At 49.3% G+C, this 26,000-nt stretch overlaps 6 protein-coding genes across 15 annotated transcripts; 2 read left to right on the forward strand and 4 right to left on the reverse strand.

Annotated features, from left to right (window-relative positions):
- Positions 1-1,760: 1,760 nt before the first annotated feature.
- FOXG_00344 (uncharacterized protein) lies at positions 1,761-4,667 on the reverse strand. Of its 3 annotated transcripts, XM_018376623.1 has the most exons (5): positions 3,477-4,667; positions 3,357-3,421; positions 2,860-3,304; positions 2,740-2,802; positions 1,761-2,686 (listed from the first exon to the last, which is right to left on the reverse strand). In XM_018376623.1, the coding sequence occupies exons 1-5, from the start codon at positions 3,941-3,943 to the stop codon at positions 2,365-2,367; spliced, it is 1,362 nt and encodes a 453-aa protein (XP_018232229.1). In that variant the 5' UTR covers positions 3,944-4,667; the 3' UTR covers positions 1,761-2,364. The 3 variants fall into 3 exon arrangements, with proteins under 3 accessions (XP_018232229.1, XP_018232230.1, XP_018232231.1); XM_018376624.1 differs by having other exon boundaries at positions 1,761-2,802; XM_018376625.1 differs by having other exon boundaries at positions 2,740-3,304.
- Positions 4,668-4,982: 315 nt separating this feature from the next.
- FOXG_17864 (uncharacterized protein) lies at positions 4,983-5,348 on the reverse strand (the record flags this gene model as incomplete). Its single annotated transcript, XM_018397868.1, has 1 exon — positions 4,983-5,348. The coding sequence occupies one exon, from the start codon at positions 5,346-5,348 to the stop codon at positions 4,983-4,985; it is 366 nt and encodes a 121-aa protein (XP_018232232.1).
- Positions 5,349-8,508: 3,160 nt separating this feature from the next.
- FOXG_00345 (uncharacterized protein) lies at positions 8,509-9,213 on the forward strand (the record flags this gene model as incomplete). The annotated part of the gene is made up of 2 exons (XM_018376626.1): positions 8,509-9,063; positions 9,119-9,213. One exon carries the CDS (start codon positions 8,509-8,511, stop codon positions 8,815-8,817), a length of 309 nt encoding a protein of 102 aa, XP_018232233.1. The 3' UTR covers positions 8,818-9,063; positions 9,119-9,213.
- A 2,659-nt stretch (positions 9,214-11,872) lies between these two features.
- FOXG_00346 (uncharacterized protein) lies at positions 11,873-13,178 on the forward strand. The gene has a single exon (XM_018376627.1). The coding sequence runs from the start codon at positions 12,337-12,339 to the stop codon at positions 12,838-12,840; it is 504 nt and encodes a 167-aa protein (XP_018232234.1). The 5' UTR covers positions 11,873-12,336; the 3' UTR covers positions 12,841-13,178.
- Positions 11,935-16,022, reverse strand: FOXG_00347 (uncharacterized protein). 6 transcript variants are annotated; one of them, XM_018376630.1, is made up of 7 exons: positions 15,738-16,022; positions 15,096-15,514; positions 14,995-15,020; positions 14,631-14,942; positions 14,506-14,577; positions 13,770-14,454; positions 11,935-13,717 (listed from the first exon to the last, which is right to left on the reverse strand). In XM_018376630.1, the coding sequence occupies exons 2-7, from the start codon at positions 15,182-15,184 to the stop codon at positions 13,270-13,272; spliced, it is 1,632 nt and encodes a 543-aa protein (XP_018232237.1). In that variant the 5' UTR covers positions 15,185-15,514; positions 15,738-16,022; the 3' UTR covers positions 11,935-13,269. The 6 variants fall into 6 exon arrangements, with proteins under 6 accessions (XP_018232237.1, XP_018232236.1, XP_018232235.1 ...); XM_018376629.1 differs by having other exon boundaries at positions 14,823-14,942; positions 15,096-16,022; XM_018376628.1 differs by having other exon boundaries at positions 15,096-16,022.
- Positions 16,023-16,112: 90 nt separating this feature from the next.
- Positions 16,113-23,565, reverse strand: FOXG_00348 (uncharacterized protein). Of its 3 annotated transcripts, XM_018376634.1 has the most exons (4): positions 23,537-23,565; positions 18,224-23,476; positions 17,073-18,170; positions 16,113-17,016 (listed from the first exon to the last, which is right to left on the reverse strand). In XM_018376634.1, exons 2-4 carry the CDS (start codon positions 23,006-23,008, stop codon positions 16,900-16,902), a joined length of 6,000 nt encoding a protein of 1,999 aa, XP_018232241.1. In that variant the 5' UTR covers positions 23,009-23,476; positions 23,537-23,565; the 3' UTR covers positions 16,113-16,899. The 3 variants fall into 3 exon arrangements, with proteins under 3 accessions (XP_018232241.1, XP_018232243.1, XP_018232242.1); XM_018376636.1 differs by having other exon boundaries at positions 17,073-23,476; XM_018376635.1 differs by lacking the exon at positions 16,113-17,016 and having other exon boundaries at positions 17,017-18,170.
- Positions 23,566-26,000: the final 2,435 nt, after the last annotated feature.

The raw sequence follows: 26,000 nt of genomic DNA on the forward strand, positions 1-26,000 counted from the left end.
GGGCTATTAATCAGTGAGCCTCAGCCTAGGAAAACTGGGTTCTCTTATGACAGCGCCTCCTGGGTGGCCAGGGTTCCTCCTTAATGCATCCGCGCCTTTCGTGAGCTATCCGAATAAGGAAGGAAAGCTGACACACAAAGGTCTCTCTTTTCACAAGTGAAAAGGCGACGATCTGATCCATTGTGACACTTGGCACTGGACCTCGCCATTCTCATGTCTAGGGGTTGATCTATCGCCGTGATGGATTTCGCTTGTCGAATCAATTACTATAAAGGAAAGACGGTCCCGTCGTTGTGGTCCATGGCGTCATGAACAGACAAGCATTTAAGATTTTCTTCCGGTTTTCCGGCTGTCAAAAGGTTATCTTAGGCTACAGTTGTACAGTACAGTACGCCTGTGCCGTATAGGTTTATGCTACCCTACCAGCTGCCTACCCAGGTTCCGTCACAGTTGATATAATCTGATTCGCTAGCTCACATAAACGTAATTAGCTACGTAGCACAGTAGATACGAATGCCGGTATCCAACGACTTACTGCAAGGACAACAGGAGTAAGTGACCCTTACACTCTAGCAAAAGAACCGGGAACCTGTCCGCTCGCGTCAGTTATCTCCACTCAGCAACCATCCCTCCGTCAGGATTGGCCAAGGTCAAGTCAGCAGATTCATACATATGTATACATACATTGATGCATTACTTTGGCCATGATATTCGTTTGTCAATGCCCTATACTTCAGACTGTTACTGGTTCAGCTTTCTGACAGAATCAGGCTTGATTGTTCCAGAAACCATGTGGCTGGCCCCCGTTTCATTAAACAAGATCAAATGCAATGCACATGCCATGTCGGTGAATTGGGGTGCATTTTCGATGACATCCTCTAGGTGTGAGCGTATCAGACCTGACAGCATCCCCACGCAAGACTCAGGGGGTGATGAATGCAGCCCAGACCAGGGGTGTTCCAGTTCCTTTCACTTTGCGCCGCCTTGCTGGGCGTGGTGGTTACGCCGGCCGGCCGTTGGGACGACCACGATCCGACCGTCCATTCGCCAGCGATACCCCCGGACAAGTTGTCAATCTTCGGCCTTTTCGTCCAAGTCTGTTCTCCGGGGTGCCTTTGTTTTCGGGGCCGAGACGGGTTCGGACACGGATACGGAGTCGGGTAGCAGTTTAATGTCTCAGCCGGCGCACGAGGTTAAGGTTTGCTTATCATCTTGTCACGGTTTAAACCTTCAAAGTTAACGATCGATTTACTGCCGTAACCAATGTTTCCATTTGAACCACAAATCCTTCTCAGACTATGGAGCTATGCGTCCGCGTAAGGTGGCACTAAAACTCATCTAGAACTACTTATCCTCCTAATTATTATCCCTCATAAGCCAGGCACACCCGTTGAAGCCAACTTGTGTTCTTGGCCTGGTCCATGCTATTTGCGGCGCGGCTGTGTCCCCTGAACCTGGTCACTCAGCCAAGGGTGGGCTTGAGTGCCGCGACGATCATTTGCTTCGGACTCACATCCCCTTCCCAGTAGTCTGGGGCATCCCGCCCTCCCTGTACAGTTGGCTTGTTTCAAATCCGATGCCTCGTTCGATTCTTGCATACTACACTCCTCCATTTGCTCACTTCTGTCATCCATTCCAGCTTAGCCTGTACCAGTATACCTAAGTACCGCGCTTTTTGGCAGCCCCATCCAGTTTTGGCAGTGAGTTGCTAAGCTGCCAAATGCCTGAAACGGCATACACCAATTATTGCTGACTGTAGGTTCGTTTTCTAAAGCTTTGATATAACGTGTTGTACCTATATATCTATGGCGACCAGGCTTCAACCATCTCCATCATGAATCTGTGTTTAAAAACAAAGCGTTGTTATAGGCCTGCTTCCAAATGAAGGAGAATAGATACAGTATAGAAGTAAAAAGATAGTACGACCCCATCCATACCAGCCTCTTATACGGGGGTATTGGTGAAAAGAAAGAATACCAAGAATGGCTAAAAGTAGACTCCAATCCCAATATGCTCCGGAGGCAATCCAATAACAGTATGTCCTTGCCTCTTCAGACACCCCAAGTTATTTCATGATGCGAACCATATCTGATCGCTAATGACATATAAACAACGCCAGCCGACCCTTTAGCTTTAACAATTCAGACTGCAGGACCCGATCTTTTCGAGTCCTTGTAACTGCCAAAAATACGCCGTCTTTAAAAGCAAAACACCAACAATTGTAATGTTGGTAGACCGTAAGCCACTAACGCCAGATCCGGTTCGGTTCGAGGCTGAGCCACGAACGTTGCAGCAAGAATCGTATCCGACCTGCATACTCGTGTTGCTGATTTTATACAATTGGTTCATCTAAACGTATTCGTCTCATGAGTTTCGTCGACCCTTACACTTGTCGTGAAGTAGGTGTCCGTTTCGTGCAGTAGTTCTCGTAAACTCGGCTCCGCAGTTAGGGCAGGAAGCCTTTGCGGCTTGGCCAGATTTTTCGCGCTGATGTCGCAACAAATTACTGAAAGTTGAGAATTGTCGCCCGTTGCACCCGTGTTCCCAGCATCGCGGCTTTGGCCGACTTTGCACGACTCTGACATGTCCCGCTTCTTGTGTGTTTGCGCTTCCAGGGCCTAGGACAGTAGGTACCTGATACATAAAACCAGCGTCCTGACCAACAGGTACAGGCGGTGATCGAGTACTGCCACGAACAGTTAGCGTTGCTCGCGAAAGATATGCACGCTGGCAAAATACCTATACTGACTGGATCCTGCATAAACTGCTGCATAATCCACGGGCATATTATAGTTTGCTTGTCTGATGGTTAGAGATTAGCATGGTCCGGGCGCCACCCTATATATGCAGGGGTCTTACAAGCTTTGTGGGTATGAGGTAGGATAAACGGGTGCGGATTGCGGTTGGTGGTCTTCGAGGGACGGGCTGTAAGATTGAAGATACGTCGAACTGCTCATTGTAGTCGGAGTATCGCTCATGAGAGTCACTGGAGCAGGTGCAGTTGTATAAGCTGAGATGTTCATAGCAGTTGTGGTAGTGGCAAGCCCCAAAGCCGAAGGCGAAGAATCGACGTAAGAGTTGCTGTTGGCGCGGCGCATTCTGTTCACCAGCCTCGAGTCTCGACGTGCCCTATCTGACTGTCGTTTGACTTCTCGCTGGTCTGCCGAAAGAGACAGTCGTGGGGGGCTCGATGTCACGGATCTCGACTGTGGTGGGGGTGTGAGGCTACTTCCAGAAACATGTCCCATTGAAGGCAGTCCAGGACTTAGCAAGCCGCTTCCAGAGTTACTTGACTCAAGGGGGCCTGTAAAGATGTCAATTTAGACTGACATCGAGTAGGAGACATTGCAACATACCTGGCCATGTGAAGGCTGATCGAGGTCCCATAGTAAAGGCTGGATCAAATTGAATAGCAACAGTGCTTGAATGGTAACATTAGTACTTCGTGTAGAGTTCAAGACAAGAAGAAATAATACCTCATGCTGGTCGATCGTCCCGCCTGACGAGAGTTTGGTGCCAATTGATGCCTGTCCTCTTGTGGAAAGGAAATCAATGATCTTGGTCCTTCCTGAGCTTGATCTGGTTGACTCCAGATTGAATCAATGCCTGCTGAAGCCAAGGTTGGAAACTGAGAATATGATTGAGAGGCAGGCGTGGAGAGGTAAGTAGACTCGGAGGTTGGCGTGTTCAAGTAGGGTGTGGATGAGTAATGGTTTGGCGAGGGAACTGGAGGCTGAGGGGATATTTCGAGCGTATGAGTTTGCGGCGAGGCACTTATGTTTGAGCCAAGTACGAACTCCCCACTAACAGAGACTTGACTACCAACAGTTGATCTGGTGGGAGGTGAGCTCGGGTTGTCACAGGTTCCATCTGTTGTGTTCGAGTCCATCTTGACTGAGGATGGAGGGGACAAGGGAAGGTATAGAGACTCGGATTGAGACATACGGAAAGTCAAAGAGCTATGAAGCCGATGATAGAGTGGTCTTGTTGTTGCGAGGTGCGATTAATAAGTAAGGGGATGAGGCTTATAATAATGCCTTATGAAGCTGGTTAGAGATGAAGACTCGAAAAGCTTGGTTTTAAAGCGGTGATCTATCTATGGACCATCTGAGCCCCAAACACGGCCAGGGACAGGATGCCGACTTATATGAAGAGGGCAGTACACAATCCCGTTGGACATGCATGACGAAGTAAAGGAACACTGACAGGAAACCTTCCTCGAAGAAGGCTTGAGTGACATGGAACCATGAGTACAGGGCAGTACCCGACAAGGGTCTGAATTGCAGTGCTGTGTAGAATGCCCCATATAGCGTACGCTGAGCAATGAGAAAACATGCCGGTAACAAGGGTGAGTGATGATTGCGGGAGTGGCACCATTGGAAGGGAAACGGGGAAAAGAGCTTGGGTAATGAAGGGCTGGGGGGCGTGTTCAGAGAAAGAGATCCAGTAGCTATGGCCCAAGGGACCAGAAGTCATGGTGTTGGTATGTGGCGTAGCGGGGAAAGGACAAGCACCCATCGATTTGAAGTTGACCGGCAGCGTGTTTAGCACCCATGTCGATTGCCTTACCAGGCCAGCGAGGTACCCATGCGACGGCTAGAGCTGACATGGGGTCATGAGTGCGCGCGCACCCACCTTGTAAGGCTCCATCAAATGGGGGGGGCTCTCCTCCCACGTCGAAATCAAGCGGGTCATGGTAGCAGACCCCATCGCTCTACCCATAGTACCCAAGATGGACCGGCACAATGAGACGACAGCCGAAACGTTCTGAGATTGGACTGGGGCCGCAGCTGGCGGGTATTTGAAATACCAGACCAGTTTTGTCAAGCGATGAAAGGGTAAAGAGGCGCAACATGATCCATATGCCAGTTATATGCTGTGCTTCAGGCTGATTCACGGTTGCCAATGATCGCTTGTGCTGCGTATGCGTCTCGCGGTTCAAAGGCCGAAACCCTGCTGGCGTCGAGATTTGACGCCTGGCGCTAACGCGTCAATGCTGAACCTTGGACCTTGCTTGTGATGTTGGTTTGCATATTGGATATGGCACGCGATGGAACACGCGCAAACTGGGTGCTATGCTTTGCAGGCGGCAGTTGGCTGGCAACTACGAATCGATGTCTTTCGAATGTTTCCTTGGAAGGAGAGCTATGCTCAGAGGCAACAGAGGCGACAGAGGCGACAGAGACGGGAAGAGTCCAAAGAAAGCCGTAGGATTCGAATCCTTGCACTCGCTTCTCTCTGGGCTCAACGAGTGAGCGGTCGATGCAAACGAGAAGGAGCCGTCTCCTTGGCTGTGCAGAAACCGCAACTTGGTACTCGTGCCCTTCTGAGGCCCAATCCAATGGCATAATGTTCCAAGCGCGTCAATCCAATAGCACGAGTCAAAATGAGCGGGATACATAGCGTGTTTTCCGTGCCGCCAAGAGCACGAGCGCAGATGCTAGGCGAGCTCATCGTTAGGGGCCACGCAGTCTCGTCAATCCTCGACCTAAACGGTACAGTCTAATTAGGCCCATCACTCTGGTCGTGGAGATAGGACGGTCTTAACGCATCTCGACAAAGGTTCAACGATTTGATTTTTGCCAAGAGGGGTTCGTCGCGTAAATGCTAGCCGTCCAGGACAAGCACCCTGGAACAGGCAGCCAGTCCAATAGGCTTGTACACAGTAGACAGCGGGTCGACAGCAATCGAATCCAGGGCCAAGGTCGCGGGCTCATCGTTGAAAGGGCGGTCCACGGCGATCCATGGATCAGAAAAGACAGGACAATGGGTATAGGGATGGACAGAGGGGGAGGGTGTTAGGAAGCATCCCCATCCAATGCTACTGTACTATTCCCATCTACTGGGGGGTTCAAAGGCGCGCGGCGCCCGCTTGACATGCCGCTGAATTGAGTGAGTGCCGGGCCGTGGAATAAGTCGGAATGGCTCCCTACTGCCGCAGACAGGTCGATTACAAAAGCACAACCGTTTCTCCCAGACCCAGGAAGTGGGTGCGAGCGAATGGTGACTAGTAGACGCCTTCCGCTTTTGGCGCGTGGTTGGTCTGAACAAGCGAAGCGGGAGGAGTTGGTTAGGTAGGGGTAAGTTAGGTAGGCGCCATTGACAGGCGCAACAAACTACGCTAGAAGGATGAATAATGCTTGCGACCATCCATTCTATTCCCCCGCTACCGCGCAAGTCGCTATCAACCCATTTCCCTCCCAGTTATGTTCCCTGTCAATTCGCTTCCGCGAGCGGCCGACTCTTGGCTTTTAACGTTAATAATACCAGGTCAAGTTAGGTTGGTAAGGGCAGCTAGCCTAGCCCGGCAGTTTCCCACTTCACGGACTTTTTCTGACTGTCAGACCGCTGGGGGCACTCTCTTCCACACTCTCAGTGCATGCTCTATTTATCATCGTTGACTTCGCATCTCCCCCTCTCCCTATTGACAAGGTATCATCTATCATCGAAGATGCAACACAACATCCTGGATCATCAACGTGGCATGGGTGACTGACTATCATTGTCACGCACAGCCCCGTGATCGCTCCATTCCCTTATCCTCAGACCCCCAGGTTCGATTGCTCACTCATCCGCCCCCATTGGTACCTTACCCTCCATTTCTCACATTCCAGACAGGCAGCAGGAATAGCCATGCACGAAAGCAACCACAAAGCTCTCATAGGTCGCTAAGCGCGAAATCTGCTACGTATCGAGTCTATTTCCGTTTTAGGTAATCACCGGGAAACTGTATTACCCCCCCCCCCCCCCCATCCCCTCGCGTCACTTGGTCGCTTGGTCAGAATAAGTTGTGCGTCATCATTCTCACAGTCCACCTGCACCATCACCGAGACCTTCATTAACCCTTTCAGCCAGTTACGCCTCAGACGAATTATAGAACAATGAACCCGAGTAGGTGTTTGGCGAGAATGACAGATCCAAAAAATCGGACTCTGGCTTGCATCGGTCCGATGCATCATGACAGCCTTGACCGATTGCAACACTGAACTCCACTTTATGGTGGCTTGGCCATGCTTGCAGCAGCTCGTAAAGACCCCAGGGCAAAACGGCTGCAGCGCTGACGGCGTCTAATAGAGCCAATCGATATGACTCTCCTATTCCACAGGCGCGCAATGAGCCAATGTCTAAGAGAGCGGGGATCGTCTAAGCCAAATGGCGCAGTGCGACAAAAGGACATTGACGTGGATCAGCAGCCTTAGCGTTTGGCCCCCGACTCCTAGGAAGCCAATCGGAAGAATTGGCAGGGTCATAGCTTAACCAAAAACAACACTAGATGTTTTCGCGATCCCAGTGCACAAACTTCAAGGTCTATGCTGGCAATCTTCATCACGCTGTGCTTGGCTTGCGGGCCAGCCCCTACGACTACAGAAACGCTGGAACACAACTCTCTGGCTCAAGCCTTATTACCGATGAATGGACCCAGAGCTTGAGCAGCCTAGCCCTTTTCTGTTGAGCTTATAAGAGTCATCCCGCAAGTACCACAGACACTTAAAATTTCATGATCTTATGTCCATTTGAAACATAGCACAGCCTCTTGTTATCACCCTATGTATGAAACAAAGCAGAGAATAACTCCACACCCAGATCCTTAGATGGTGCCTTACACCTTGACAAAGGAATCTTACTTCACTGGTATAGTCCATACTTAGCGTTGTGAGCCGTTGTGTTGTTCGATAAGCTAGGTACGTGAGATTCTGATATGAACCACCCTCAGCACTCGGACGGTTTGAGGATACAAGATCAGTCAAAGACCAGAGTAACGTCGGGCTGGTACTGTAATTCAATGTCAGGCATTCTTGGCAATGTCGCTTCAAGGCTGCTTCTAGTCGATTTCGATTTTTGAGAATTTTCGGTTGATTAGTTGACTCATTTGTTCTTTCGTGACATTTCCTCGAGTATTACTTTCGAAGGCTGCTTTTCTTGAATCGTCTACATCTTCCAGGTGCTTGAGCTGCTTTCAATTCGGAAGCACTGAATACAAGATATTATTTAACTCACTAGAACAGCGCTTGAAATATAACTTCACCGTTTCGATCAATACTCGGAATGGCATGTTGGTCTGCAAACGGGTATCAGAATATGCCAGGCGCTTGCTGCATACTACCTAGACTGGACAGCACTAGCCATTTCAAGAGAGCTCAGCCCGTTGATATGCAAGTATGCGGCACTACTTTTAATCTATTACAGCAGAGTAATTGCAGCAAATCAAGTGGGAAATGGCATTGTGGTTCTGAACTTGAAGCCATTTGATCATCGGCATGAAGAAACAGTGTTCTCAAGGCAAGAACTGGGTCTCAGCTTTTGTGAAGCTATCTGGTAGTCACTCAAGCTAATTTACGCGCGCGGTATCTCCACCCTTCAGTTGAACACACTAAGTCCATTTGCAGGAAAGCTGAAAAAGCCAAGCCAACTCAAAGAGCCATCAAACATCAAAACACGCACGATTCATGGGCGCCACGCATGTTTCAGACACGCCACGGTTCCGTCCTCTTAAGAAGATCCCCAGAAATGACCCTAGGGATCAACGAAACGGCCATGATCCCTCCCTCTAGAGCACTGGAGATCACGCCGCGAAATGCTCCGGTCAACCCAGATTGCCTCCTAGTGATGAACCACCTCCAGCTCAAGGGGCTCAGCTTCGATCGGCCTAGACTACTGCAATCCTCAGATTGGTTTATGTCGCTGCCTGGAGAGACGATCGATGCCATTTCGGTATTAAGGGCTTGTGCATGTTTGAGGGGTGTATTGGTCAAGCAGACACCAATTAAGCAGTGGGCAAGGCAGACTGGCAAGACTGGTCACTCATCGTCTAACTAAGCTGCGAGAAAGCCTGCAAGAATATGGTTATGGCATAGCGCCACTGCCGTCGTCATACCCTGATCCAGTATTCGGTACCATCTCGAGCAAGTTTCAGCAGTCCATCCTCTAATACTAAGCAATAACGGAACCATTAGGATTGGCATAACAACACAGGCACATTCGCCTGGCCTGGCTCGGTGGGTTCTGTGCATCAAGCCTTGGCGAGCTTGCCTTGCTACAGTCGTCTCGGTAATAAAGGCTCAAGTCTCAAGCCGTGTGTTGAAGATCGACAAGCTCCATTAGTTAACATGACGTCCAGAACCTCTACCCGATCACTGGACGACAAGGGTCCCAGCCTGGTTCCATAGCCGATACAGTATCCATGTTATAGTGTACATGAAGATACAACCCTCAGCAGCTGGTCGCTACATTTCCGACTCTCCTGGGAAGACTAGTGCCAGCGTATTTGTTTAAAAGAGAAACCTTCCGAGTAAGTAGCGTTCTCTGATTGGAAGCTATCATGAAATGTTCGTCACCGCCCGAGCACCGACTGCTAGCACAATCACCGTCACCGAGCGTGATGCAGATACAAAGATTTCATGTTTTACGATCGTAACCCAATGGGCTTTACCGCATTCTTCGGTCCCGAACTGTGCGATCTTTTAATCCCTGAATGTTGTGTTGCAGACCCATTATGACATGTAAAATATGGTGCTCAAGAGAACGATGGGGTCCGTCTACCTCTCATGATCTGAGACATGAGGCAGTGTTGTTTAGTGAAACATTTTATGTATGAAACTTTTCCTGCACTTCCATGTAATTTGATTGATAGGAAGTTTAGCATTGAAAGGATCTTCTAACTTCAAGATACTATGCGCCTTGCAGACCAAAGTCTATGAGATCCTCAAGGTATGCGAAGCTACGAAGTTGCAATACCCATAGCGACACAACATGTGTATCTCTTGACTTCCTTCGGGACTCGCCTCAATAGGTCTGCAGCAGGGTAGTTCCCATTTGTACTATGATCTTGTTCAAATCTCTCTATATAGGCGTATATCCGTGTTCCACTATCAGTCAATACCCGCGGGAGCGTTCAGTGCCTCATGTACCCTGGACAACTAGCCTCCTTTTCACGGCCCAGATATCCGTGTAGCGTCAACTTACCGCCTTCGGCACAGGTGAAAACAACCCTCTTAACCGGTCCTTCGATTTCTTGGGATGACGGAGCTTGTTGAGCAAGTTGTTGTGCAGTTCCGTATGTGCATCAGAGCTTCTGCTGTTGAGAATCCTGAACGATATCGAACAATTCTATTGCTTGCAAGGGCAGCCATGCAAACAAGCTGGATGGAGGCCATATCTCATGGAACTCTGGTGGTCAGGTCATAGTCAAACAAACTGGTTGAAGTCTAATCAAGGAAGACAAGAAGGTGAATCTGAAGAGTGGTAAATCAGATTGAACATGTGAAAAATGCCCAAGCTAGCCTACGTTCGGAGTTCGAAGGTCCAAGGACAAATGGCACCAGAAATATATTCCTTTCTTTGTAGGATTCCTTCACAGGGCTTCGCAGAGGAATATCAAGGTTTACTCTACGCCATGTTTTTCTTTTCCCCCGAGTCTTGCGAGATGATATGCATGGACGGCGTCAAGGGTCATATGATCAACTGTGGCAGGCATCATACTAATGGCGGGATGAGGAGGAGGGAGTCTACATAGGTTCATCTGTTCACTAGCTGTTGGGGATGCGGTACCTGAGCCCATCACTGCCGTACGAACCAAGGGGTGGGCCGAAAAGAACAACGAACCGAATCCTTCGGGTGAGATTTCTTCTAGCGGCCGCAACCTTCTTTCCAAGAGGCGCAAATACAGGGTCTTGATTCCCAACGGTCTCTCTTTTGTGACCGACAATGCATGAGTTGAGTGAAGTTGGAGATGATAGATGAAAGCTATGTAGTATCCGGAATAGGGTGAATACTGACCCGAGGATGCAGCTGAAGACCCTGGGCATGTGTCAACTCGTCTGGTGGAATCCTGGATGCTGATGAGACTACTAGCCAGGGGCACAGTTATATCACGGGGGTGGCTGTGGACTGTCCTGAGTCGCCTGTCCTCATGCCTCATGGCGCCCCCGGAGGTCTTTGCCTTTCGAGGCTGTGCATGGGATCAGGGTTAGAAGGAAGATAGGATGGAGAAAGTTGTCCATGCTCATATCGATCAAGTGGAGTAATCGGTTTTATTTTCTTTCCGCTTACATTAAAGTTTCTTGCTAGAATCGGTCATATGCGCCTCGGTCAGACTGTGTCATGATTGGCTACATCTCTTTACCTTGGCGTTGGTGATCTCTTCTAATCTCACTTCAAGCGGCAACGTCGGGCACTGCGGCTTCTCAGTGCGGCAAACTGTTGCATAGCTCTTACTTTGACATATAAACATCGCCGTTCATATAGGTTCTCCTTGAGAACGGGATGTGTTTGTGAAAACTACGTTTAGTTGTGTTATGTGAGTTGGCATGTTCTTGGCACTGACATAGAATAAATCCTGGCGAAACATATAAGTCGAAGGGATTGGATCATATTCTGTTCCAAACTTGTTTCGATTTGATTATCCTTACACTTCAAGCTTAAGGGTCGGGTGCTAACATAACTATCGGAGTTGGCAATTATGGTTCTATCAAACGGCGTGGTATAGGGTAGTCTACATTATTGTTTGTCATTGGAGCCTTGCATCGGTTATGTTAAGGAGGATAATGGAAAGTAATGAACTTTTATGGTATTCCTAGGAGCTATCGCGTTTTCCCACCCTATCGTAATAATGGCATTGTTTATGTGTTGTTTATGGTAGCGGAGCTTCGCCTCATACCGTAAAATCGTTAATGGTTTAAGAGACTAATGATATGAAGAAACAAACTACGAGGGATGCGGTTCTACACCCTAGGACCCATAAACCAAGAGAACATTCAAGGGAAAAAAGCCATTGAACTCAACTTACAACTAGAATAAGAATAAGCAACACAGACATGTTTGTATTGTTATTCTCATCACGGGATCATGCTGAAAACAGTCTCAAAGGCGATGGCCCTTATGTAATCCAATAGAAGCCCGGCACGCGATCTGGGTCATTCACGGTCTAGGAACCAACCACCTGTCGTCATTGCAGGTACACTCTCTAGTAAGACACATCAGCCCGATATTCAACGAACAATCACAGTACTGCTTCAATACGGGCTATCCTCTTCTATTCACGGATAGATTCGCTTAACTGGGCCACAAAGAACACTCGTACAAAGCCGGTTGGTACGAGTTGCGCTATTAGCGAAATAGAGTGGTCGCCAGGCAGCGACCGCCTCTATCCTCGAGAAGAAGAAAACCTGCAACAACGAACTAAAAATTACACCAGAAAGGTCTTTGTCTTCCCTCGTCATATACCGGACAGAGTCGCAACATCAACGCGATCAAGATACCAGCATCCTCCCTCTCATAGCCCATTACCTTGAGCAACAAAACCCCCGCCAATAACGACCCCGCGATAGAGCATCAACCATGTCATCCTTCATCGTCAAGCTTTGGGAGGACATTTTTACCCCAGGCCCGACGCCCACCATCCTCAAGGCCGCGAATGCCTCCTTTGCCGCTCTCCAGACCGTCTTATTCTGTCTCCTGCTCGCTACATACAATATCCACTGCGTCATTCTTTCCATCCTCTGTGGTGGTTTGTGGTGGAGCGTCAACTGGTTTGCCGCCGAGCTTGCCATCGCCCAGCGAGAGCAGCGTGAAAAGGAGGAGAAAGAGAAGCAACAACAGAAAGAAGCGTCGGGCAACGATGATGAAGACAGTGAGACGGAGGTCGAGACGACTGTCCCGAGCAAGCCGCCTCCCGTCGTCGCTACAACCTCTGACGTTGCTGTAGCTGCTGCTGGAGTCGAGCCTCTTCAGACAAAGGGGGAAGTGAAGCAACGTTCTGGGGCTGCGGGTACACAGTCAAGTGTCAGTACGGAGGACGAGTGGGAGAAGGTATCTGAAGCTGAGAATGAGAAAGACAAATAGAATCACTGTATACACGGGTCAAGGGACACGAATTCAGACCATGAGGTAGGATGGTATGGATGCGTTAGTGATTGCAGAGAAAGAGACGACTCTGGAGGAGGATACCCCTTGCGACATCTGTGATTTCTGGCGTGTATGTGCTTAGCGTAGTCACATCTTTCTATCTTAGATATCAACTAGAGCCGAACTATGGTGATGAACTCCACGTCACGTATGTCATGATCGTTGGCACGCTCTGCACTCAAACCATACTCCAAATACAGCTACGACTCACCACATGAGTCTCAAGCCTACGCTGGCAATAACCTCTGCGCCAATATATCGAAACAATATCCAATCCCAAGTCAGATGAGTCATAAACGAAGAATTGCAACACCATAAGTAGCAAGAACACAAGTAGTACACGATAACTCCGTAGAATTGTCCATCTTACATGACTTTTAGCTTCCGGGTCACATATGCTGCAACCAAACTGCTCATGGCTCCGATGAATAGGCACACCGCAATGGCGTTCGGACCATCTGGATCTGGTTGCTTCTTTTCATCACCCGCGAGCTCGGGACTCTTTCCAGGCTCGAGGACAGCGAACACGATGGTAGATATGAACGTACCAACAAACTGTGGCAACGTCGTATAAATGTTGAGGATGCCGAAGTAGATACCCGATAACTCGCCTGTAGAAGCTGTAGAAGGCAAGTCAACCTCTGAACCGTGATCAAGCTGCAAAGGTGCATCATCGTGACTGATCTCGGAGAGCTCAATGTCGGGCTCGTCCGAAATGCGACGATATGTGCCATCTGATCCGGCGCCACCGCCGAGCTTATTGACCTCGACGCCGAGGAAAGCACTCGGAGCCCACATAGCGAGAGTCCAAGGTCTAAACACCCATTAGCACCATACTTAGGGCGGAGAGCTGCTGTAAGACTTACATGCCGCATAGACACACCAGAACAGTCGCAAATCGAAAGCTGGTTGCAAATGGCGCCAAGGACATGGATGCAGCAAACATTATGTGCCCAAGCATCCAAGCTGTCAATAGATCAGGCTTCACCTTGTTAAACCGTGTCAAGAAGCCTGCGATTGCCTGAGGAGGCCGATGGGTAAAGGAGTTATCCTCAGGAGACTGGACAAACATGGGCAGAATCCAGGCACCTGCAAATGTGATTACGGAGTACATAACAAGCGCAGTGCTTCCTATGCGCCCAATGGCACCGAGTGTATCCTTGGATTTTCTCGCATCGGCGGGCACGTCGTAACGAAAGTATGTTTCACCAACCCATGTGGTACTATAGAAAAGAAAAGGGAACCAGCCGATCCAAGCCCAGAACTGTGCCCAGCAGATGGCTTGGATTCGAGGAGGTAGGTTTAGGAGTGTCGACCAGATTTGGCGAAAGACTTTGAAGCGACCTTCATGCTGGGTTGGTTTGGAGGCTACCAGCACCCGCTCTGTAACGGCCCAGCAAGTGAGTGACGTTGAACTCAGAAGAGCAATGGTTGAGATGACCGTGAGCTGTTTGAACTGAGTATCGCCAAGCGTGGTTCCAAAAAGCTTCAATAAATCTACAGCCCCGGCACCATACGCAATCATATGACCAATTGCAGACATACGGCTTGCTACAAAGAACGTTAATTCGACTCACATTAAAGCAACATATGTAAACTTACACCAAGCCGCCCCCGTCTGCTGTTTGTCGATGGGTAATGTATCAACAATGAGACTCTTAGAACATGACATAACTGAAAAACTCGTTAGTTTTGGGGGAGCTAAAGAGACGTTCATGGCACCACACCAGCATTAATAGCGAAATCAACAACATAGATGGCCAATACAGCCAATACTATCGTAGGTCGCTTGGCAGCCTCATCATCGGTTACCACGAAACCGACAATCTCACGGGTAAAGCCTAACACTAGGAGGCTTATAGCAACAACAATAGAGCCAACGACCATCAACGGTCGCCGACGTCCCCATTTGGACTTACTCTCATCTGCAATGACGCCGACAACAGGCTGAACTATAAGACCGGACAACGGACCAGCAATCCATACCAGAGATGTGTTGCTTTTGGTTAAACCAAGATTAAGCAGATACGGCGTGCAGTCTAAACACTCTTCAGCAAGGTACACCATGAGATGATGAAATTGTAGACTTACATGTCATTTCGATACCCCATGTGAAACTAGATGAACCAATGTTAGGAAGCCAGCTCAAATTGGATTACTGTTGCTGCAGGTCGCAGGCTAAGTAAACGTACGTTATGCCAATGGTGACGAAACTCAATAAAATCATGCGCACAGCCTCAGAGTTGCCTCTGATGGCGGGCTGTCCCGACCAGCTGGCCATGTTGGCCGGATTGCGCCCTTGAGATTCAAAGTTAACGTTATCCTGGCTGTGTCTACCCGAACTATTGCGATCGTATGAGTCTCGTTGTGGATGGCTGCCGTAAGCCTCGGTACCGATCGAAGAGGGAGTTGGTACTGGCGGCGAACAATCTCGAGGTGAATACAGAGCGTCGATAGATATGGCAGAAGCTGGGGGAGATATCGACGGTGTTGGAATAGGAGAAATTGAAGACGAGCGGGATGTCGAGCCGGCAGCAGATACACTCGGGACAGCGAGGTGAGTATTAGACTGAGGATACGAATGACGTAAATCTTGTTGAGAAGTTTGATGCTGCAAAGTTGACCGTGAGCTTTGATTCTGTTGACAATGAAGCCGAGACTGGAATTCAGCCACGTTGTGGTTATGCTGCAACGGTCCAAGTTCCTGATGAGGATGATGACGATGCCGCTGCGGGTACTTGCGATCGATCGCCTGCTCTTCCGGCGAGCTTGTCGCGGGCATGTTGTGTAGTGTGGGTCATGAAACGGGGGAACCTTGAAAGAGTTAACAGTACCTTTTCGCGAAGCTTCTTGCTCTGCCAGGGGTTAAATTGAAGCGAAAGACTTGGCAAAGCTGTCGAGCAATGTAGGAAGGGCAAAGAAGAGATGCCAGACTTGCAGCTGATGGATGGTAGCAACAGAGCAGCTAAGATTGATTAAGGTAGTACTACTCAAGGTACTGAAGTAGGTACCTAGTAGGTACAGAGTACAGGTTCACACAATACCTTACCTTAGTGCTCTAGCGCTGTGAGTGGTAGTATGTTGACCCCCTTTCTCCTGCAAGGGCGGGGATTCGTATGTTTACGGCAGTTCCACTTTAGGATCTTTCTACAAGAAGTCTGGGGTTATTAGTTCCAAGTCACATGTCAGACAGAGTCATCATCTACATACGGCAGACGAGTATGATAAATATCAAATGTTAACCATGTGTTAGTCGGTAGCCAGCCGACTAATGATTCTCAAGCTCAATAAGAGTGCCAAAAGACGCCATACAAAGATCTTGTCACCAAGATAACCATACAAGACCGCACATAATGATCCACGTAACCAAGTTTAATAATTTAAGTTTCATCATGCTTGGGCCACTGGAATCTCATTCCATAGTCAATACGATTCTTTACATTTCCTCCACTGCCACTTGATGCAACCGAACTTCATGGCCACGCAAGCGGCACTACCCGCCTAAGTTGGTTTCGGGTTCATCCCTCGTTATTCACACCTGAAATCTTACATACGTTGGTATTTTGCTCTGAACGCCTGGCTCCCCTGCTTTAAAAGTCAAGGCCCCAACCACGCCTCTCTTTCATCCCATGTTTTCTGCTTTCGCGTAGAGGACACTGAAGGCTTTTACCCAAATACAAGCCCAAACAAACAAATGAAAACTGAATCAAACGACACATTGTCGAACAGTGAGTTCAGCATAAATAGGAGCCGAAGGGTGAAAAAAAGGCAAGGATGAACTCATAAAAGACAAATGTTAGAAATGCCGATCAACATGGATGCGTCTTAGGACCGGGTAAATCTCTTGCTGCAGTTCCAAATCGTAATGTCCATGTAATAAACGCCCAAGCTCCTTCCTTGAATCCTAGTACAAATCTTGGATGTGTTGCGTAGTTGATAAGATAGCAGTTTGGCTTGACCTTGCCTGCTGAAGTTTCAGTCAGTCATGGGCCGTGGTCATGAATCAGCGAGCCTGGCAAAATGTTTTGACCAAATCCACCCAACGCGATCGTCTGGATCATCCTGGTTCTTTGCCAACCAGAGCTCTCCTTTTTCACCAAGGACGTCGAAGATCTAGACTAGCAGTTAGCACCCAAATCCAAGGTCATTTGTGGAGTGAGTCAACTTACTTCGCCGGCCTGATACACCAAGTACGGATAACCGGCTTCGTGTTTTGTCGTTGCAATGTTGAACTCAAAGAGGGAAGCCGCTAGCCAAAGCACATTGTACCCGTCGTCTGTAGGTCCTCGCTCCCTTGAAGATGCCCGAGACGATCGAGCACTATCCTCAGGTCCGTCAGCTGGTGGTAGAGCTGAGTGGAAAAGCCCCGAAAACCGTCGACCCTCTTGAGATTGGTTCTGGGAACTGTAGGTCGTATGGGAGTCTCGGAGCTGTTGTGTAGCTGAGTCTGAGCTCTGTCGTGGAAGTCCCCCAGAGTCAAAACTTCTTCCTGTACTGGGTCTCGTAGAGGCGGCGAATGATCGCGTGCTACCAGGAAGGTCTGGAGAGAGAGGAGATGCCGTGCCCTGCTGGTGGTTACCGATACCCGAATAATAGTCACGATAATAATACTGATGCGGACTAGGGATGTTCCCTGCTGTGACACCTGTAGGTGACGCAGTATACGAACCGCTGTGGCGTTTTGTGAATTCGGGTGTAGGAACGCTTGGGGTCTGTTCACCGCTGATTGAGTGGCCCCGTCCCCGCGAATCACTCTCAGACGGGCGTGATCGCATCCTCAGGGATGATGATTCTTCGGTACTCCGTGTGGTTGACTGAGAAACTCGACCCCGATACATGGGATTGAGGATACCAATACTGGCTAACTGCTCCTGTTGATAGGGGAAGTCGCGTTGGAAGGTTGCCACGACCTCCTTAAGATCTGGCATATCAGGACAGTCGCCCAAAACTAGTTTCATCTTGTCCTTCCATATCCCATACCATCTCGTTTGGATGTTGACAAAGTTACCCAGACAGATGTTGCCCACCTTTTCAGTTAAAGCAGACAGCTTGGGGAGCTCTTTCTTCAGCGTATCGTTCAGAGCATCGTACTGCTCAACAAGCTCGTTGAGTTTGGAGTCAATACTTTTGCCCGCACGCTTTAGCTGTTCGTATCGCTCGTAATCTACACGGCGCTTTTGGCGTTTTTTCATTGCCAAAGACGGGTTACCGTAGGCCTTGATAACATGTTCGAACGGCTCAATGACATGTTTTCGGACCTGCGATAACTGGTATCCGTCAGTACTCTTTTCCACAAGGGTCACTCAAGCAATCAACGTACATGCTCCTCAAGCGCAACCTTTTCAAGATCTCGCATCGAGATATTGAACTGAACCCACTTGCTTTCAAGCTCAGGATGGTTTCCTGGTTGAAGCCTCATCACCAACTCGATAGAAGACAGATACTGCAAAAATTCGTGTACATAGGCAGATACCTGCCTCGTATAGAATTCGACATCTCGGAGAACAACTTGTAGTCGCAGATAATCGTCGCCAAATTTCTCGTTCAATTTAGCATATTCGGAATCTTCACTCGTTCGGGTACCTGACGCTTGGAGCTTGTCGACTCTTTTGCCGAATGCGCGCGCGAATCCTGCCTTAACATCGGATTCCTTTCGCTTTCTGCCGACGATCTGGCCGACAAGTTCGAAATTCTTCTTGGTTTTGTTGATCTCGATGATGGCCGTCTCGAGGATCTCTTTAGCCTCGATTAGACCTTCTCGATCGGGATGATCCTGTGGGGTGTGCTGCAACAGCGTTATAATGAGATTGGGATACTTAGTGATGCGCTGCATTGGTTTAATTAAGAGTGAGTCCAGGTCCCATGCTGCAGTCAGGTCCTTCGCAACTTCGTTACATTCATTGAGCCAGACTTTCACCGTGGGATCCTGTTGTATCTGGATGAGCCGCTTGGCTGCCCCGTCACTGTTCCTCAAGAAGCCTTCATGAGCGAGCTTCATCTTCTCCATATTGGCTTTGAAAACAGGGCCGATCAAGACGGAACGATCTTTGGTATCATCAATGTCAGCAGGATTAAACTGCGAGGGCTCCGATATCAATGTGCCTTCCCTAGCAAGCGCAGACCGCCGGCTCTGCATCGTGTAAACAGCAAGAACTGCCTCTTTGATCTGCGCGAAGAAAGAGGTGTGGAATGCAATAATTTCATCAGTGTTCCGGAAGATGAGCTTAACAGTGTTGCCGTCAAGTTTTGGACAAGCCTCTGCTGTCCCTTTGTAGATCTCTTCAACAATATTCATGTCGCGCACGAACACAGCTTCAGTATCAACAAGCTCTTTTATAACGTTGCGTCGTTGAACAAGTCGTTGCTTTTCCTTTCCCGTTGGACCCTGTTTATCATATGTTTCGGAGTTTGCATCTCCGTTCAAAGTGGTTGCATCCGCAAAATACTGATTATGGGTGGACAGGGATGTGTTGTCCATCGATTGAGGCGTTGTCATCATGGGGATGTAATCTTGCGACCCTCTTTCAGAATTGACAAATGTGCTTCCACTTTGGGACTGCTCATAATAAACACCTGATGCTCGTTGCGAATTGCAAGCGGAGCCGGATGTTGAAGCGGGTATGGGAGGAGGTTCGTGATTAGGGGATGGGAAATACGAGAAGCTCTTGCTGGCTCTGTTGGAAAGATAAGGAATGGAAAACCCATCTCCAGTGTCTAGCTCTGGGAGTTGATGACTTAGATACGGCGATTGGGTCAAGTCTGTAGAAGGTCGGATCTCCGGTTGACTATTGCGAATTTCCAAAGGTCGCTCAACAGGTCGGCTATTTCGATGGATAGATGTTGTTTCAAAAATCGTGACATGGCCATGATCTCCAGTTTCGTTTTCGTCATCATCGGGAAACACTGGTGAGCGCCCCGCTGGAGACATGTCGCCACTGTTGATCGAAAAGTCAGTCCACGCTGACTGCTGACTTGTTCTATTAGTCGCAGACAAAGTCGGTACCATGAGATTTGTTGAAATCTCCGGCCGCTGCTGTTCATCAGAAGCATAATGAGGCTCGTTGTTAGTGTCTAGAGATTCACAAGTCGAGGCACGATGTGACGAGACTTGGTCGTCGGACGGTACCTCTGATCTACAGTCGTTTCTACCGGCCTCTTCCACGTCCTCGGTACAGCTGTCAGTAATAGCACCATCGTCATGAGAGCGGCGATACTGCCTCGCTACTTCATCGTATTCCGAATCAGAATGACACTCTGATTCATAGTCGGGCTCAATTCGTGGAAATGGGACCGTTTCTTCAAGGCTCTCAGCCGCTCTTGGTTCGTCACTGGGCGGCAGAATGGTGATTGTAGTTTTGTAGGACTCAACACCGGGTTGGGGCTCGTCTGCGTTGGCCTCAATATCGAATGCACCAGGGATGAAAGGCAGAGTAACCTCATCGTGCTTCGACAATGCATGTTCAGCTACATCAACGGTATTGGATGCGGATTTTGGTCGAACTGGTGAATCAGGGTCATCCTCGAATGGGTAATGATACTCAGCCTTCAGAGGAGATGCGGACTTCTGAGTCTGTGGACTGGGTGGCTTGATAATCGTGATGGGAACTTCAAGCGGCGTCTGTGAGGACCTTGGAGGGGTCATTTGAGGTTCGTTGTCGAACTCTGTTGTTTCTGATGTTACCGAAACGGCAGTTGGTGGTCGCTCTGATTCACCAACAGGAGGACTGAGGGCTGGAAAGCTGCCAGGAACACCCAGGGTGGGTGAATCAAAGTCTTGAGCTGATGGCTCGTCGGTAAGCGTTGCCTGCGAGGTCGCAGCTAGCATCAATGAGGCGGGTGGTAGTGCCATTGCGATATCAACCGGACTCATTGTTGGGTCATCCAGAAATGGTGAAGGCTGGTCTCGGCGTGGCTCTCCATCAGGCTGATCGTAAGACACCTCATGGCTACCTGGGAATGCAAGAGTATCTGAAAGGTCAACCACATTCAAGGTATTTTGCACTTCTGTGGCATTTGAAACCTCCGGGCTCAAACTTGGCCCACTACCAATCCTGAAATCTGACGATACTAAATGGTCATCTGGAAGGGGCGGAACTGGTGGAATATCGGCGAGGGTTGGCGGCTCTGTGATACTTGGCTCTGGCGTAACGGATGGCGAATTCGAGTTTGAAGAAGCAGCGGCAGTAGCCTTCGCCCTGGCAGCAGCCTCCATTTCCCTCCGCCTTCTGTCTGCTGCCTTCTGTCGTGCCTCGAGCGCTTGGCTTTCTCGAATGGACTTCGTATAAGCTAGTCGGATATGTTCTCGTCGCTGTTCAAAATCAATCGGTCCTACAGAGATCTTCCGCCGGCGTGATGATGGTTCGGCGATCCTAGACTGTGGAATGGATGTAGGATTTGGTGATCTAGCCCTTTCCACTGCCCTCATCCGAGAGCTTGCCGTTGTAGCCACGGAAACGGGTTGACGAGGCCGAGAACTTCGGAGAGGAGGGGAGAGCTTCGGGGGAGGCGCTATGATATTTGCCTGAAGGCGATTATTGTTCGTTGGTGTGACCAGAGTTCGGGGTGCCGTTTTTCGAGTAGCGCCGCTCTGGGTTGGTGTCTTGGCCCTTGTTGGAGTTTTTGCCCTTGTCGTCGGAGTCCCTGCCCTTGATGTTCGGCCATTCACTTGCGGTCGTTTGAGAGTAGGCGAGTTCGAACGAGTCGAAGGTGTTGAATCACTGGGGCTATTCACTTTTCTCACAGAGCGTGGCAGTTTGGATGTAGATCCAGCACCCGAGGTATTAGTCGTCGGTGGCTTTCGAGAAGGGGTTTTACGAGAGACCGGAGGTACTGAAGGGGATTTCGGGACGTCGCTATGTGACCGTGTGTGGCCTTTTTGAGGGGCCTGGGTAGGTTGCCCGTTGTTATCGTCGCCGTTGAGGCTACGATACCAGATACTCGGGGACGAAGGCTCGGCGACATCTGGTGGATCAGATAGACTTCTTTGATGGCTAAAAGGATGGTGTAAGCTGGATTCAGATGTCCTTCTTGGGCGAACGCCCTCAATGCCATAACCAGCAGTGGGAAAACTGTGTTGCTCGGGAAGAATCTCGCCGAAAAGCAAGCCTTGGGAACGCGAAGGTGTGGGGGAGATAGAAGAAGTCGGTTGTTGTGGTGGAGACTCTGGTGCCAAGTTGGACGTGGGTTTGGAGGCATTTGAGTTTCCGCTAGTAGTACTTCGCGGTTTCCCTATACGACTTGCAAAAGACTGAGAATTATTCGAGACCTGGTCCTCGGCAACATATCTTGATCTCTGGGAGCGGGCTGACGAGGACACTGTTTGATTGCTGAACGAATTTGAACCATCACGTAATGTCGAGTAAGACGTTGCACCATTTCGCGGTTGTGGACTGACACCAACATCTTGCCTAATCTTAGCTGCAGCTCCCGTATGCGCCGGGGCACGGGGAATTGATGAAGGTGCAGCACCATTCTGGTCGAAGCGCCTTTTCAGATCCCTCACACTGGGGTGAGTTCCAGTGGGTTTATAGCCAGGAAGAGCAGGCCTGTTGTCGACAGGATTTGACGTAGAACGCATATTGATCTCTGTTTGCGATGTAATATGATGTTTTGGCGTTGAGCCATCACCGTTGGAGCGCAATGACGGACGCAATGCCGAGGCACCGATAAAAAGGGACTCTTGATTATTGTGGTATGTTCCCCGATAGCTTTTGTAGAAGTCGTCGGGGTTTACGGGGGCGAAGGCATGGTGGGCGCCCGTAGAAATCGAATCGTACTCGTCGGCGTGAGGCACAGAAGGATGGGAATAGGTGCTACGTTGGTCGAAATGAGATGCAGGAGCGGCGGAAGGCGAAGAATCGGGGAGGTAATGGCGGCGGTCGTGAGATAGCTGATCGTTGAGATAGTCTTGTCTGAGGTCAGTGGTGTGGTCGATGCGACGATTGTGGTCGTTATCGTGATCGTAAGGGCGCTGATTCTTATTATGCTGGGTGAGGTGATGAAGGTCGTGGTGAGGCTCGAGATTGGGGTTTCGAAAGCCCGAGTCTACATCCTGTACGTCCGCTTGGAGGCCCGCGTGAAGGGCCATATCCATGTCGTTATCCATGGTGGCCTGAGCATCGGTCAGGCTCGTCGAGCGGAGCGACTGGTTGGGGGACTATAGACCCATGCAGAGAGCATCGATGCGTTGGCGTTTAAGCGTTGTGCGGGCGTTGGCGTGAGGCGCACTTGATAGGTGTGAGCATAAGTACTGTACTGTAGGTGCTGTAAAGGACAGTGGAACAGAGTTAACTGCAAACGGGCCTGAAGAGTGTAGCGACCAGGGGTATGAGAAAATCAATGGCCCTCACAAGCTCACAACTGCAGGATCCAGCTGTGGACAAGTGAACAGGAACAACAAGATGGGGGCACCAGTCCCTGGAAGTTGAACGACGTTAGGGATGGGAGGGTCGAAAATCGAAGTGGACACTCTTGGTGGATGCTGGTGCTGGAATCAGCCGTTCCAACTCGTCGTATGCAGGCCAACTTTCTGCTAGGGGCTTCGACAGTGGACGGGGATGCTGCCAGTCAAGCGCTTTATTGATGCAGGTTAGCCTGAAGAGTGCTGTGGACGAAGTTGCGTGTGCGTGCATACGGCAATCACCTGTATCCAGGCCAGAGAGCTGAGGGTACGAACAGCACAGAGCAAGCGGGTCGTATGAGGCTCGAAGGTGGATGATCCCTGGGAAAGGGAGAAATAGGGGTCTAATAGGCGGGATCACTTCCTGAGATGGCCAAACCACACAAATAAATGAGGAGGGCGAAAGTTCGGTAGAAGAGAGGCACGGAGACTAAGCAACACCAAGATATTTTACGTGGAAGCAGTGGGATGGAAGACGCGATCTTATAAAGGGCAGGCGAATCTGAACGGAAAACTTACTATTATCCTTGTCGTCGGGTATGATATCAAGTAAAGTCAAGTGAAAGCACAGTTACAGTATCAATACCTAAACAGCGTTCAATTGGGATTTGGACTGGGAAGTGCCCGCAGATGGGACGCTACCTTCCTCAGTGGAGCACATCCGTTGAAGCTACATAGAGAGCAAACAACGGCGACGCTTTTGGTTGGATGTTGAAACACATCAATCACATCAAGAGAATACTTCATAAACCGTGCACAACGGCAATCAACCTTAAGCAGCGTAGACAACACCTCCACATTTCATGAGCATGCATTTGGCATTTCCGTATCTACAGCCGCAGAACAGGTAACTTTGAACAATGGACCGTCGACGGAGGGCCGCCTGTTGTGGCCAGCCTAAGAAAACTTTGTTAGGTCTACTGCAGGGCGAGGGACCAATAAAGGAACACAGGACACTTGAAGAACCTCATGGTCATCCATTCGACACATGGAAGCGAACAACATGCCCTGGAGACTACAGAGTAGAGCCTACTATCGCAGTCGAGTTACGTCTGTTAGACCAAGCTAAGACTCGGAGGTATCCCCTTACCTAGCATGGAAGGTAAAAACATGGTGCTTGGTTGACTTATGACGCCCCCCAAGGTCCAGTGTTTCTTCCCCTGCATCAATTCCCGAGTCCTGCGATATCCTTACCCATGTCCCAAATTAGAGCTTTGGAACCATCTGTCTCCAACGGATAGTTGCGACATTGGTCCTAGAACATGAGAATGACTAGCGAAGCATTTTAGAGTTTCTGCAACCATCAACATATCTCGAGAAAATCAAAGGCCCTGCCTGTCTTCCCCTTGAAGCGTCAGGGGTTCATTGTGATCCAATCCATGGCATTGTGACTGGTCTCGTAACCCACGAACCGTTTCGTGTGGCAGCCGATTCAGCAGCCTCAATTCCACCCGCTTGGACAAAGTCACCAAGTCAGTTCGTCAATGAATTCAGGCTTACCACCCCATTCATTTTTACATGAGTTGTGATGACCGTCGAAGCGTCGAAACTAGAAACATAGCCAGTTAAGCTTTCACACTGTAGCACATTGGGCGTATGTCTCATATATCTATTGCACTTATTGCCATTCGTCTATGTCAAACCAGGGAACCCCGCTCGATCTGGTCGCGTTCACTCGATTATTACTGCGTTGGAGAGACAAATGGCGATTGCCTATTCACCCCAGGACTACTCAATTCCCCATCCAGTCTTTCGTCCCCTGACGTTATGCATCCCCTTTCTCGCCTCTGCCTCTCTTTCATTCCCTCCTGCATCTCAGTTGCACCTCGGATCCTCGTACCCAAGAGTTAGGTACCTAGATTGACCGTCCACAGGTGGAACTTTAGTCTTAGGTGGCTATTGGGTCGCTCTGTCCTGGGGACTGCCTTTTGAAGAACAAACATACTAAGAATGCGCGCTCCTACGCACAGTTGGCCTTGAGAAACACATGATAAGTCAAGCCACTTACATCTCATGCCATTTTCATTGCCTAATCTCGTTGTTGATGTAGTTGTTCTGTGCCAGCAACTTTCTGCCCTTGGCTTATTCATGCTTCTTGGACATTGAGTTCAAAGTGGCGTGGCTGTGGTTTTAATATGTGTTATGTTTAATAGCTTGTCCTAAGTACTTTTAAGGGATTGATGAGTCTACGATAACAATAAATCCTCTTCCTGGTCTCGTTGACCCCTGAGCTTGTGTTCTAAGGTCTTCGACTGATCGGGAGACATCGGTGCAACGCTTTGATATGGCTCTTGTGGGTTCTGCCAGTTCTTTGTCAGTGGGGGCTGAGAAAGAAAAGCATTTTTACATCGCCAAGAGTACACTTTGTTTGAAGTCACTTTCTATTTCCGAAGTCGTAATCCGAGACTACGATTCACCAAATCGTCTCCCTTTTCGTCTATTTGATTCCCAATATTCATCCTAGTGGCAGATCCGGGGCTCCATATCCATCAATTATCCGAGCTGACCACTTTTCAAGCCAGGTTATAGCCTTCTGGGTTACACAAAGAAGATTGCACAGGCGCACAGGTTTCCTCCGTGCTCGCCGTTCCTGCGTTGTGATACTGCGTGTGATGGTATGCAGGACTGCTTACAACGCTTCTTTAGCGATCATGTCAATTTCATCTGGAATCCCAGCTTCCCCCCAAAGGCACACCCC

Source organism: Fusarium oxysporum, chromosome 1 (genome assembly GCF_000149955.1).
Source record: "Fusarium oxysporum f. sp. lycopersici 4287 chromosome 1, whole genome shotgun sequence".
Lineage (NCBI taxonomy): Eukaryota > Fungi > Ascomycota > Sordariomycetes > Hypocreales > Nectriaceae > Fusarium > Fusarium oxysporum.